We start from the raw sequence: 14,946 nt of genomic DNA on the forward strand, positions 1-14,946 counted from the left end.
CAGACTTCTCTTGCTGGGATCATGTTCCCAGATATGAAAGTATAAGTAAGTATAGTAACTTAAAGGAAGAAGATGACTTTTTGATCAAAACCAAAACAACTCACGCTGCATTGTTGTGTTAGCATGCTAATGCTAGCGCTCTTTATTTTGCTTGTATCTTCACACTGCATGTAAATTTACACGACATGACTGTGTCATTCAAATAAGCAGTGAGTACAGTATGTTATTCTTCTTTTCTCTAGTCCCTCAATTAAACAACTTTTATACACAAGGGGATGAGTCAGCCGGCCGTCCTGGCGATGTAAACAAACTGTAGATACAGCTCAGAAAACATCACAGACAGTGGGACTCGGGTGTCACACTCATTGTAGACAGTCATGACTCACAGAGTTATTTTCAGAGGATATACTTGATTTCTGCTACATTTATGTGTAAAACGTAGCACATTCAGCCTTTAAAGGTAAACTCCCACACACTGTCTAACTGGCAAACATTTATCGGTTTTAGGTTGGCCTCTTGAATGTATAGTACAGAAACGTTGCCGCTAAATGTTTGTTTTCAAATTAGACAGTGTGTGGGAGTTACCTTTAAGGTTTTGATGGACACATTGCTCTCCTACACACCGGTCTTATGATATGGCTGTGCGAAGGTTATTTCTAATCAGAAATGAAAGTATGAAAAATGTGACATTTGTCGACCTTCCCTCGTATATCTTGTCAGTCCAACCTCTACTATTCCTTTATTTGGTGAACTCTTTGGTTTGCTGAAAGGCTGCCGGGGATAAAGCTAACCATGTGCATATTTGTCTGTTTAATATGCAAATTAAGAACAAGCAAGCGAGCAAAGTGTAAAGAAGACATGTGACTTTATGTGTGTAATGGAAACAGTCAGAGTGTTCCCCTCTGGGCAACATGCACGGACAACTTCTACTGAAATGAGACTCTATGATGCATCTCACTTATCTACAGTGATTTGTATGAAATACTTAAAGGTGCAGAATAAATTGAACCAACGTGGAGAAAGAGAGATTTGCATCACTTTGTATCACATGGGGACAGCACCAGGCCTCACATAAAGACAGACTGCTCAAGTGGGCGTTCTCTGGTGACGTTACCTTGCAGGGGTGAGGGTCAACTCCGTACGTCTCCAGGCTATGAGCTCTTTGGAGCATGTTCAACTCTGCAAAAGAAGCACACTGACCCCTGAAAGAGAGAAGAGGAGAAACGAATCAACACATTGTCAGTGTTAGGTAGGTGGCTCTGGATGTTTGGATGAAAGTACACTGCAGGTATTATAATGACTTTGTGTTAATACAATTTATTTTTTTGGTTTTGTTCCCCCATGAGTCCAAATTCGGGTTCAGAAGCAGGAACACGCCTAAAACCACACCTCCAATTACCCGGCAAGCCGACTTACACCCGGTCACCTCACTCTGTTTGTCTCAGTTCCTTCAACCCACCCTCCCTTCCCTCCTTCCTCATCCCTGCCTTTTCATCTCGGCACATGCCTCTCCCGTGTCTCAACATTTCAGGTTACAGTCTGGGCCGGGTAGATTAATGCTCGAGACCGAACCCCCACTCTGAGTCTCCCTTTCGCCCGATATCCGATCAACCTCCCAGACCAGCCTTAAAGATGACGGCCATCTCTCACCTACACCCCTCTCATACACATACATCTGTCTCAATATATCATACAAATTCACATTCATTCGTGGAGTGGTCCTTGCTACTGAAATGGACATTTACAACCTATATTTGCTCTGTTCTCATTGTTGTGTTTACAAAGAAATTCAATGATCTAACTATACACCATGAATGATTGTTATTATTAACTCATTGTTTATTTTTCACAGTCCGTCCTGAACTGGACACGCCCCCTTTAATGTCGGAAACATGCCATCAACTTTAGACAATAGAAAGCTTCTTCAGAGAACCAGAAAGAAAAACCACAACGCCGCTGAACCCGGGATAGATATTGTGTTGCCTTCAAGCCATAATGTTGGATGGACTTTTAGTTTGATGTTTGTTTGTCATGCTTGAGGACACAGGTCACTTCCTGTTATATATATATATATATTGTAAACACTGCAGAGGCAATGCTGCAAGTTCAATAAGTAAAACTGACGAGATGTTAATTACATTTTGTGTTAGACAGCGACCTTAAGAGAAGAGGACTCAGGCCTTAGAAGTTTTGTTTGCATTCAAGGATTTGAAAGAGATAAGAAACGTGTTAAAGCAACAACGTAAAAGGTCCCTATGTATAAAGAGTTAAAGGCTCAATAAAAGGTTAGAGGCCGTACAGAAACATAGAAGTGCAGCTGACGAGTGATTTCAAGTTGTGTCTAATATTTTATGTCAGAGAGAGAAGAATAAAAATACTGAGGCCTAATAAGCAGTGATGTTTGCATGTGTTAATACAGGTTGTGTTTGAATGTCTTATATTTGCTTAATGATGTTTTTTAACTCTGTAAGGATTTGAGTCGCTCGATGTATGAACGGTGCTCTACAAATAAACTTGCCTTTCCTAAATAACAAAATCATTCTAAAGTTTCACTTAGAAATTCTTGTTAAAAACAATGGTATTGATTGAGCAACAAGCCCTAGTGGTTATGTTGCACGCCACTTAAAGAGGCTATAGTCGCCATCGCAGCGGCTCAGCCATTTGCTGCATGTCATCCCCCACTCTCTCTCCTCCCAACATTTCCCGTCTCTCTTCAGCTGTCCTATCCAATAAAGGCAAAAGGCCCAAAATAGTAACTTAAAAAAAAACAAAACAACAATGTTGTCATTAAAATGATTTGATTTGATGTAAATGAAAAGCTGTTTAATCAACATGTTCACATGAGGAAATACAAACATGTTCAACAAAATGAGGATAGTTTTCAATCTGTCTAAGGAGCTACGGTGTGCGCTGTCTACATGCACAAACACAGCAAAGAACTGCTTTACTATAAACATACGTCAGACACCGTCTATAACATTTCATTTGTAAACAACCTGAAGTCTCCATGTACAGCTCAGTAAAAATCTACAAGCTGTTAATCCTGTCTGACGGACCAACAGAGGGCTCCTAGCATCGTCTGTTTCTGTGCTTTAGGAAACCAAGGATTTGTCTTTGATGTTCAGTAATCGCTGTAAAGTGTGACGGTCACAAAACTAACAGCATCATTCATGAGCTGCAGCGATGATACAAGTAAACAACCTGGGGGAGGGTTTCATGTAAACATCCCTGTGCATCATGTGATCCTATATACCAACAAGGCACAGAATAAGACAACAAGACAACATCCATATTTTCATCTTTATCACACTCATAGCCACATGCATGCACAAACATTGTGGTGCAAACATAGCCTTCTTCTTAGCTTTCCCCATATTGCTCTTTGTTGCACGGCAAGGACAGAACGTCGCAGACTTTATGAATGTTAATCCTGTCTGAGCATTTTTAGGGGCCACGCCATCTTCTTTCCATATGTAGATCAGAGAGAATCAATCAGGGGATCTAATTTATCCAGATCAGGCCATTTCTTTAACCTCATCAATCCTGTAAGGAAGCTTTACAAAATAATTTAACCTCAGAATATTCTGAAATGAAAAGCATGATGGTGTCCAGATATGGAAATGGAAAATATAAAATGTTTCTTCTTCCTCTGGAAATTAATGGCATTTCATTATTATTAACTTTTTTTTTTATCTGAAATGAAAAATCTTTTGCAATAGGGGTTACTGCCCTTTGTGATGTCATGACGGGAAAATCTCCAAAACAGCCAGTTTGAGCACACATTTTTTGAAAAGTGGAGCAGGCAAAAGACAGAGAGGATGGACTTTTGTCATAAAAACGGATGGTTTGTATACAGACCAGAGACATACAGTAGTGTTGGAAAACATGGTAAAGTGTATTTTGCATGATATGTGTCCTTTAATGTGTATGAGATCAGCAGACTTATTGATGTGTGTCACTTCAGAGTAGGCTGTGAGGAGAGCCAGTCTTTCGTTTGCTGAACTTCTCTTGTTTCTGTCTGCAGAGGACATTTGCTTAAGAAAGAAAATCGGATGTTATGTTAATTTTTTTGTGTGTGTATGAGACGTCCCGAATACATTTATATTTTAACTAAGAAATCTGCAACCAAATGTTTTCCACTCACACCGCCTGCCATCCAGAAATACAACAAAAACGAACGAAGCAACTTACTGCCTGCCGAGAACAAAACTGTCTCTGCAGCATGTTGTGAGAACACAGATCAAAAACCTGAGCATCGACTACTGTCACCAAAATCAAACAGTGAACTGATAACAACGATGCAGCTCCAGATAACAAAGACCTCCATCAGACAAACAAATGCACTGATCTCTTACCTCAGCTCGTTCTTGTGTATTTCTATAATCTTCCTCTCCAGTTTGAGGGACTGTTTTGGGAACAACTTGAAGTCTCTGATATAGTCTGATGGGTGCTCCTCTGGGTCGTAGTCTCCGAGCTCACCTGCAGACAGAGGGTGAAATTAGTGGGAAAATGGTAAGAAGAGACCAAGACAAAAGACAGAACTGTGTAAATGCGTATATCTTTACGACAGGAACATTTTAAGTTTTTCACGCTTTTGCAATTTAACATGACATATTAAAGGGGACATATTATGAAAAATCCACTTTGTGTTTTTGAACATATATTTGGGTAACCTGAGTGTCTACCGACCCCAAAAATGTGAGATAAATCCATCCAGTCTTTTGTTTGTGGTCTGCATAAGTCTTACAACACAGAGAAAATGGCTCTGTTTCAAATTTGCTCAACTTGTGATGTCACAGTGGGATTCTGGTAAACAAAATACCCTCCCCTCCCCTCCACCCATGGACTCCACCCCCAGCCTAGAGCAAAACTTTTGTGCAGGTCCGCTATTTTTATTCTCGCTACAGAGGAGTTATGTCTACTGGGAAAACTCAGGGGGGGCTCATTACATTTAAAGAGACACACACACCAAAACGGAGCGTTCTGATAGAGCTGGTTTATACAGGGTCACAAACCTCCTCTGGTGCTTGATTCATGTTATATTTTGACCAATGCACAGTACAGATGTTTCATTTAGACCACAGGGGGACTGTTTGAAAAGGTATAAAAGGGGTATAATATGTCCTCTTTAATGTCCTAATATTAGGAAAGTAATCTTAATGGCATGGTGTTGAGAAGAGGAACACCACTTAGAAGTTTGTATAGTAAATATGAAGCAAGATCCGGCAGCTGGTTAGTTTAGCTAAGTATAAAGACTTGAACATGTGGAAAAAGCTTGCTTGGCTTTGTCCGAAGTTCATAAAAAAATCTTCCTGACAGCAGTGATGATTCTGGAGTCTGGTGGAGCACTCGGCAAAACTTCACAAGGGGGCCCACCAACCAGCGTTCATCTCTATGATAATTTGATATGAGTAATCAAATAATTCCTTTTCATTATGTTCAGTGACTTTCATTGACAATCTTTTTCTCATAAAGCATGTGATGCTTGGTAGTGCAACAAGAGTTATAGCTTAAAATCTACAAATATCGGTGCATATCTGTGATAGAATTAGCCGATACCGGTATTCACTTGATACGCTAATATCGGCCGATACCATCAGCTGGAAGATTAATGGGTCAGGCTCTATTATATATATTGAAAGATGTTATTTTTAGGAGTAATCAGTTAACTAATCTAAGCTCCACAAAAAAACAGAAGAAACTACTACCCCAAATGTCAAACTATGTCTTTCACATGGATTTTAGAAGCCTTGTGTCATCAGCAGATTTGCTAAAGACAGATCTTTCTCAACACAGGCTGTTATAATTATCACAGCTGAAAATACTCATTAGCTTTATAGATAAAGATATTCCTTATTGAATCAAGAACAAAGTCCTAACAGACACTCATTTCTCTTTTAAATCCTTTTTTAATTAACAGGCATAATGAAGGTTAAAACAAATACTTGCCTGGAGTTTAATTAAACAGTAATCCACAACCTATATTCTCCAGCTCTGTAATCAACACCCTGACAAAGTGGGACCTGCCCTTGTTAAACAAAGCAGCCAATGATAAGCTGCAGACACGCTCTAGGTCGGGATTTCGCAGCCAGTCATACTCTGCTCTCTGGGGATACGAGCCAATCAGAGAGAGTTTGCACAGTTCACGGATTTATGTATCAGCCCGAGGGGTCTATTTATATGATACAGCACTGCTAATTCCACTCTTAATCCATATTGAAGCAAGTGGCTTTGCAATATGATTCAACATTTAAGTGTTACTACTAATTAACAGAGGGGAAAGATGTTTGCATGATTTATTTTCCATTTACCCAAGGGTGCATGCACATCTTGTGATGTGTAGTCTGTCGGAATAATTTATTTTTAACAGTCAGCTTTGTCTGTTTAAGAGATAAACAAAAGAGTCATTTATATTTAGGGTGTTTTAAGATTAAGATTAAGATTTTTATTGATCCCCGCAAGCGGAAATTTCTGTTTTTACACTCTGTTAACCATGCAACACACACATAGGCTGAAATATACACACATGCACAAACAGGATCCTATGGACATGCACTAATGGAGAGATGTCAGAGTGACGGAGCGGCCCACAGTGGGCGCTCCTGAGCTGATGGTGGGGAGGGGGTTTGGTGCCTTGCTCAAGGGCACCTCGGCAGTGCTCAGGAGGTGATCTGGCACCTCTCCAGCTACCAGACCAACTTCCATATTTGGTCCGCACCGGGACTTGAACAGGCGACCCTCCGGTTCCCAACCCAAGTCCCTACAGACTGAGCTCCTGCCGCCCAATTTTCACACCTATAGTTAGTTTGCTCTGGTCCGAATTATGGTTCAGTTTGTCACATTGTTACATAACGACCTCAAGTTTGGTCTGTTTTCACAAGGGGACATTTACAAGTGGACCAAAAGTGTGATACAGAAGTATAATGTTCTCTAATTAGTATTGAATTAATCGCAGGAAGAATCCTGGTAGTAAACAAAGACGAGTTGACTCCTGCCTGACTGCTCCGAGGCCACTTTCCAATTTCAAATTGGACTGAAAACTCCACTGATGTTGGCTCTGGTCATCGGCTCTTGTAAATATCAAATATATATATATATATAGAATATATATCATTTATACATATCTTTGTTGCCAAGTACATGTGCACATACAAGGAATTTGACTTTGTGTGTTGGTGCAAAATTAAGGAAATAAGGCAAAAACAGCGAGAAATTAAATAAAATCCAATATAAGAAGCAATTACTTATATAATAGAACATAAAAAATCTGAAAACACAAGATGTACCAAATGTGCAGTACTCAAGGTCCAGTGAGCCTACAAACCTACAACAAATGCAAGACAGTCGGGATTCAGCTGAGACATGCTTAATCCACACGAGACTGTTAATACCAGAGTCACTTCTTGTTTTCATTTGGCCTCACCCTGTATGATGCACGCTCCCAGATATGCAGCTTCAGCAAAAGGACAGAGGAGACGACCATGGTAGATGTCTCTCTTCAGCTGGAGGTACAGGAGATACCTGGAAACACAGACACGATGGAGAATGAGAAAAACTGAAAATTTAAACTCACAGTTTGTTTGATCTATAGAGCCGCAGAGTAGGGCTGCAGTACCACAGATTGATATAAAAACTTTAAAATATGAGCTGTGCCATTGGTTATCCGGACATCATGTCTCTCAAACATTATAAAAACGAATCAGTTCTGTTGTCATGTCCAATAATCTTCACATTTAACATTTCCTGAAGGTTAAAGGTGAAATCAATCAAACCAACACAAGCTGTTGTTTTTTATTTCATGTTCAATGATCAAGCCGCGTTAATTATATCATTTATAAAGTAATGCCATGAAAACAACAACTGTACAGCGGCGACTGCAACTGTGGTTTCCACGGAAACAGCATCAGGCATGCTGCTGAAAAGTAGGGTTCCCCCCCCCCCCCCCCCCCCCCCCCCCGCATTAGCAAGGAGCTGAGAAATGACAGTGTGGTGCAGAAACTACAGGGACTTGTGTTGCCATGGGAACAGACGGGTTACCGGAGGAGATGAAACCCTGACTTAAAGAAACTCATTAAAATTGTTTTGTAACTTAAGTCAAAGAAGCAGCAAAAAGACAGTATGAAACATGTATGAGAAGCTGGCTGCTCTAGTGTCGTTTCACACAGAGTCTGTCAGTAGAGGTTTACTTTGCCGCCGATATTTACTCAACCTTTTCAGTGTGTTTAATTTTGTCCTTACCTGTTTCCTCTTTGTGGCATTCATCCTTTCTCTGTGTTCTCATTTTACTCTCTGAATATCTCACACTATATCTTTTACATGCTGCTTTTTTTTAGACACCAAGAAGTGCAGTTTGTCCTGAGGGTAGAACTTCCTCTGGGTAATATGAGCTCATTTGTCCAGTTTAATCAATGAAAATATTATACATGAATTGTCTTAAAAACTACAAAATGTAGAATCTTAAAATGTTTACTCCATATTGCTCAAATTTGAGTTAAACTTATCCCCCTCTCTTTTGTGACTCAATGTTTGCCCTCCCTTTTCTTTTTTCTGTCACTTCTTCTCCCACTGTGATTCCCATCTCTTCCCCGATCATATGAAGTTTGTGTAGGTAAGCTCAGTTTTTGCTTAAAACTTTGTGACAACAAAGCAGATTTAATATATGCTAAAATTTGTTCTGAAAGCTTTAGAAATAATGGTAAACTTCCGAAGCAGAAACTTTACTTTTAGTTTTTTGCAAGCAGTAACCAGTGGTGGAGCGTGACTTTTTTGACCTGCATGGTCGAGTTGGGCCGTAATCTGCAGGTGTGGCCGACAGATTGAGTATGAAAAAGTATTTCTACAATTAAAAGTGTGGTCTGGTGATCTGGACTGTTTCTCAAATAAGATTGTATGTCATCCACTTATTGAACTGCATTTACATCAGTATTTAAACCAGTACAACTTATTTAAAAACACATTTTGAAGAGTTTGACTGGAAAGTCAAAATGCGATACTTAAACACCCCATCCATCCCAGTACTTCTGAGTTGTGCTGGAGAGGATGTGGACTTTTTGGATTTTATACACATATGTTGGGACTGCCCGAAAAAAAAAGTTAGCTTCATTAATCCACTGCTGCATTTCATCCTCATGGAGTAGTTTTAGTGTGAAATACTTGTGTGTAGATATGCATTTAGCTTGTTTTGATGCTAAAGCAGCTGGTCTGTAATGATCACATGATTACATTTTACTCGCTAATAGAAAAACATTACATACGAGATTTCATTTTATTAAGCCTGGTGATGGACAACTAAACACCACCTACAGCTCACACAGAGAGGACAGAAATGACTTATTTGTGTATTCATGCCTCGATCTACCCCTGAATAATATATTCTTCCTCTGCACGGACAGTAAATGTGCGTGAAGTGTCCGCTCTCATACAGCCTGTTGAGCACTCCAGTTTTTTCACAAATTTTACATTTTTCCCGACTGTAAGTAAACTGTAAACTTCCATCCTCTATCTATCTCTATCCTCATTGGAGGAGGCCTGAGGTTAACCCACAGGCAGCTCCAGTCTTTAAAAGCAATCACCAGGCATTGCTTCCTTCTTTTCAAGTGTGGTCTGCCGACACCAGAGGATACCCTCTCCAACAAGATGGACTCCAGCATTCGAGACAAAGCCTTTCCTCCTCTTGGCTTACATAGGTTAAACTCCAGAGCTGATCTCCTAGCTCAGTATAGGTAGCTCTTCACATGCTGAATTCAAGCATCAGAGGATTCAGCTGACTACTTCCATGGCATATTTTTAGGAGTTTTGGGCGCAATTAGATGCTATCAGGTTCGAGCAAAAAGAAGAGTTTCTTTCCTTAGATTTTTCGTAAGACGTCATTGAACGCAACTGGACAGGAGCGCTGAAGGAAGCCCACTGATCCCTGAATCCACAAGGACACATAAAGAACTCGGCTCCTGCAACCAGAAGACCCTATAGAGCAGCGCTCTGGTCGAAGATCTGAATCCCGCTACCCTCCTACTACATCTGCCAAGAAGGAACCCTGCCTGAATCTGTTGATTGAACATTCAAAAGAGTGACGCTATAACCAGCTTTGCAACGATCACCAGGAGTTACCCCAAGTAAGAGCTTTGGTCTGGGAAGAAATAGTTTCAGAAATAGTTGTGTTTCTTTTATAACCACTGAAAATTATGCATCATGTGACGAAGCCACATGGTTTTGTCTCTCTCCACCATCATCTCTCATTTACACACACACACACACACATTTACACCTTCCACAAGCCTTGCTTGATAATGTTTGTTGCTTAGATTAGTTTATAATAGTTATTTGTTTGATTAAGTTCATTGATTTTTATTGGTGTTGCTTTGTTTAAGTAAATTCTGTTATAATTTTAAGAGAGCAGTTGTTTGTGATTGGTGTATTTGCATTGTGATATAAGCTGGGTGCGAAGGCTTTGTGTAAGGATTTCACGCCTTCAATTTATTAAATATAGTTATTAATTATTAATAATATTAGTAATTAAATAACTAATCTGAGACTGATTTGAGTGATATTTTGGTTATATTTCCCTGAGTACAGGGTGGTGCCCCAAAACGAGATTAAACATAGTTTAATGATATTTTATTTATATTATTAATAATTAAAAATAATTATTAAAGAATATAACCAAAGTTGACTTGATACAACCCCAACAGCAGTAATGGCGGCTTGTCAACTTCTGGTTTCCCCCGGATTGGTCTTTACATTCAAGTAAAGGGAGAGAATGCTGGTTTTGTTTGTGTTTTGTTTTGTTTTGTTTTAAATGTGTGAACTGGCCCATTAAGATGGAATGTATCATGATGACACATCAAAGAGCTTTGATCTGGATTCCAGAACTCTAAAAGTCTATAAGGTCTCCTGCTTTCAGCATTAGTCTGTAGGAAGCTTCTTGAATTACCAGAGAACACTTCTTAACTGTTGGTTTAATCCCAGCTACTTTTAATTCAGTATTAACAGTAAGGCAAAGTCTTTTCTTAAAGCTAAGAAAATGACCGACAACCGATCAGGCAAACATGTCACCTGGGCGAAAACAGGCTATTCTGAGACCTCAGATAGCTGGGAGATTTCAGAATGCTCTGAGGTGTCAGGATGTTTGGACGCAACGGACAGCGACATATCGGAGATATCAGATAGACCTGAGAAATCTCAGAGAATTACGAGACCTGATGGATGTGGCAGATCGGAGAGATCAGAGGTTGTTGAAGAAAAGATACCAAAGAGATCCGAGGACTTGGAGTACTTGGAAAGCTTGGAGATATCAAATTTCTTGGATACTTCAAGATACTTGGAAATATCGGAGACATCAGATAGAGCTGAGAAATCTCATAGATCTAAAAGACCAGATAGCTCTAAGAGATTCCAGAGAATTACGAGACCTGATGGATGTGGCAGATCGGAGAGATCAGAGGTTGTTGAAGAAAAGATACCGAAGAGATCCGAGAACTTGGAGAACTTGGAAAGCTTGGAGATATCAAATTTCTTGGATACTTCAAGATGCGTGGACATATCTGAGAAATCAGATGGATCTGAGAAATCTCATAGATATAAAAGACCAGATAGCTCTAAGAGATCTCAGACAATTACGAGACCTGATGGATGTGGCAGATCGGAGAGATCAGAGGTTGTTGAAGAAAAGATACCAACGAGATCTGAGAACTTGGAGATGGACTGCTGGGAGGTATCAAATTTCTTGGATACATCAAGAGGCTTAGACATATCTGAGAAATCAGATGGATCTGAGAAATATCATAGATCTAAAAGATCAGATAGCTCTAAGAGATCTCAGACAATTATGAGACCTGATGGATGTGGCAGATCGGAGAGATCAGAGGTTGTTGAAGAAAAAATACCAACGAGATCCGAGGACTTGGAGTACTTGGAAAGCTTGAAGATATCAAATTTCTTGGATACATCAAGAGGCTTAGACATATCTGAGAAATCAGATGGATCTGAGAAATCTCATAGATCTAAAAGATCAGATAGATCTCAGATAATTACCAGATCTGATGGATCTGCCAGATCGGAGAGATCACAGCAATATGCTGATCTCCAAGATGATCTGAGGAAGAAGAAAAGAGACATAGTACCTCTTGAAAAAACCGCCAGATCTCATGAGAATAAAGCCCTGGAGGAGGAGCGAAAACAAAAAGAAGCGCTTTTAAAGGCTCTAGAGGAGGAGCAAGCTAACACACGCAGTTTCAGTGTTGAAATTGAGAGATTAAATGCCAAATTGGCTGATTATAAAAAGTCTCAGAAAGAACTGAAGTGGTCCAAGCAAAAACTGACAGACAAAGTCAGTGAAATGTGCTCTGAGCTCGAAGCCCAACTCGTCGAGCAGCACAAGAAAAGTCTTGAAAAAGACAAAGAAATAAAATCCCTGGATATCAATAATCAGAAATTCCTAGAACTAACTTCTGAGAATACCAGGCTGCAGGACGAACTTGAGGCTGCCCTGACCGAGTGCCGGCTTGCAAAGCTGGATAACAAGACCTGTGAATTGACCGCTGAGCTTGAACAGAAAAATACTGCGATTGAGAAGCTCACAGATCATCTGGAGCAATTGCAGAGTCTGCAAGAAGAATCAGAAAAGCGTGAGAAGGACAATTGTGCTGAAAACAAGCAACTAAGAAGACACATTGATGAGCAGAAGAACAAAATTCTGCAGAAAAACAAAGAAATCAAATCCCTACTCAACAATAATCAGAGTCTTGAAATTGAAATTAAAGGCAAGGACCACATTGTTTCCTCCCTGCAGGAGAAAGTGAACCAGCAGGCCTCCGACTTCAAAGAGGAACAAGCCAATAACTGTTCACTCTTGAAGGTAGTAGAATTTCTGACACAGAAAAGCCATGATCTGAATTCTGAGAACGAAACGCTGAAGATTGTCCTGGACGAGTGCCAGCTTGCACAAAAACAGCTTCAGGAAGACGGAGAACGTAGAAGATTTGAGGAGGAACTGATGAAGGCCAGGTATTCAGAAGCAAATGAAAAGATTCAGAGGCTAGAAGCAGAGCTCTCTGAGAAGACTCTGGCATTAGAAAAAAGCCTAAATATGGAAGAAGGGTTAAGGTCTTCTATCAAAATTCAACAGAAGCACTGTGAGGAGATGATTTTAAAAAGCCAGGCTGAGGTTGAATCTCTAAAACTCCAGACAACCCAGCTAAGAGAAGCCTCTGTGTCCTCAGAGCGTGTCATGTACAACGTGCAGACACTGAAGATGGAGAATGCAGATATCAGGCATAAATTCCAGGATGCAGAGAGAAAGTATGACAAACTTGAGTTAAAGTATTGCTCCCTCTCTGAACGTTTTGCGGAGAAGAAGTCTTCCGTTGATATGCTGGAGCGCACAGTAGACGCACTCAATGCTCATGAGCTGGAGAGCAAGAAAAGACGGACACAACTTGAAGACGCACTCACAAAGCAACAGACGAAGAACTCTGAGTTGCAGCATTGCAGAATTGCCTCTGAGAGAGAAAGGATCACCAGTGGAAAGCTTCAAGATGAGCTGAAGGACACTTTGAACAAATACATAAAGAGTGTGGAGGAGAAGCACGTGCTGGCCGTAGCTCTCCGGAAATCTGAGGAAAACTTCTCCAGGCTTCAAAAACAACAGCTGGAAGAGTCCAGACACGTCGAGTCCACGCTCAACAAGCAAAGAGAAGACTATAAAGACTATAGACCTAGGAACCAGGCACCAACATTGGTGGAGAGTTGGTGTTGGTTACACTAACGCTGACTGTCATCAGCTGTTTACAACTCACAGTGCCCTTCAGGTCACTAGTGAAAGACTCAGCTTTGTATGAGGTTTCACAGAACCAGAATTCATCAATCATTCACAATAACTTTACCACAAAAAATATTACTAAATACTAATTACTAATAATTACAAAAATACTCCACCCTTAAGACCATGGAGTCCAAATTAATTTGACCCAAATTAGTCCAAATCAATTTGACCCAAATATGACACAAAGAGATGTACTTTTGTTCATGTCACCTCACTCTGTGTGTGGTAAAGATTCAAATAAAAAATAAAATAATAAAATAAAAAATTGACCTGCCTCTTACTGGACAAGCTGGTTCATACCATAGATTGTGAATAAAAAAGAAAGATGAGGATTTCTAAAGTATAAAGAATGAACTCTAACATCAGATTTCACGCCATCATGGATGAGATTTTTTATTTATTTATTAAATGTGTTTAGTGTGTTTCAGCTGTTTTCTACTTGTACTTCTGGATTTACACGAGTGGTGCGCGGCAGCAGTGTGAAAATGGTCTTCTTGTATCATAACAACGGACTAGCGCCGCCTGCTGGCATGGAGAGTTGTTTCCTCTCACCCATGTGCAGAACGTATGTGCTGGTTGTCCGTTGGCTGTAGTCTTTGCACAAAGTGCAACTTTTTGGCCAAGCCAAAGGCGTCGTGAGTCACCACAGTCGGCCTTCGTTCAGCCATTAGTTCTTTGCCGTCTGCTTGGTGTGTCAGGGCCTTTATGTGTGTTAGTTAACCCTCTATTTATGTTTTTAGATACTTAGTTACCTTTGTGACATGGTTCCTTTAATTTCAATGTTAAATTATTATCCTGTTTTAATTCTCAAGATTAGTGAATTCAATGTAATGTTCCTTTAACTTTGTTATAGTATTATTCACTGTCAGTGAATTTTGCCACAAAATACCCCACATCGCAGGCCTGGTCAAAGCTGCGGAGTCACGAGCGAGTACAGTTGAAGCTGGTTCACGTTGACCGTGCAGACATAACAGGTGGAAACTCACAGAGGCAGAGTTCAAGGCACTAGAGTCCCAGAAACGCACCTCGATGCTGGTGGGATAGACTCGGGCTAACGGCGAGCTGCTGGCGAGCTGCTGGCGAGCAGATGAGAAGCGGGTGGTGCCAAGAGTGTATGTCTGCACGCG

At 40.3% G+C, this 14,946-nt stretch overlaps 1 protein-coding gene across 1 annotated transcript in view; it reads right to left on the reverse strand.

Moving 5' to 3' along the window:
* frmd3 (FERM domain containing 3) overlaps positions 1-14,946 on the reverse strand; it is a 77,479-nt gene that overhangs the window by 23,368 nt on the left and 39,165 nt on the right. The window contains exons 5-7 of the mRNA XM_061039126.1: positions 7,424-7,521; positions 4,356-4,479; positions 1,115-1,202 (exon numbers count right to left, since the gene is read on the reverse strand). Of these exons, the coding sequence (XP_060895109.1) occupies positions 1,115-1,202; positions 4,356-4,479; positions 7,424-7,521 (310 nt within the window). The remainder of the gene's footprint in view (positions 1-1,114; positions 1,203-4,355; positions 4,480-7,423; positions 7,522-14,946) is intronic.

This window comes from Labrus mixtus, chromosome 5, assembly GCF_963584025.1.
Source record: "Labrus mixtus chromosome 5, fLabMix1.1, whole genome shotgun sequence".
NCBI lineage: Eukaryota > Metazoa > Chordata > Actinopteri > Labriformes > Labridae > Labrus > Labrus mixtus.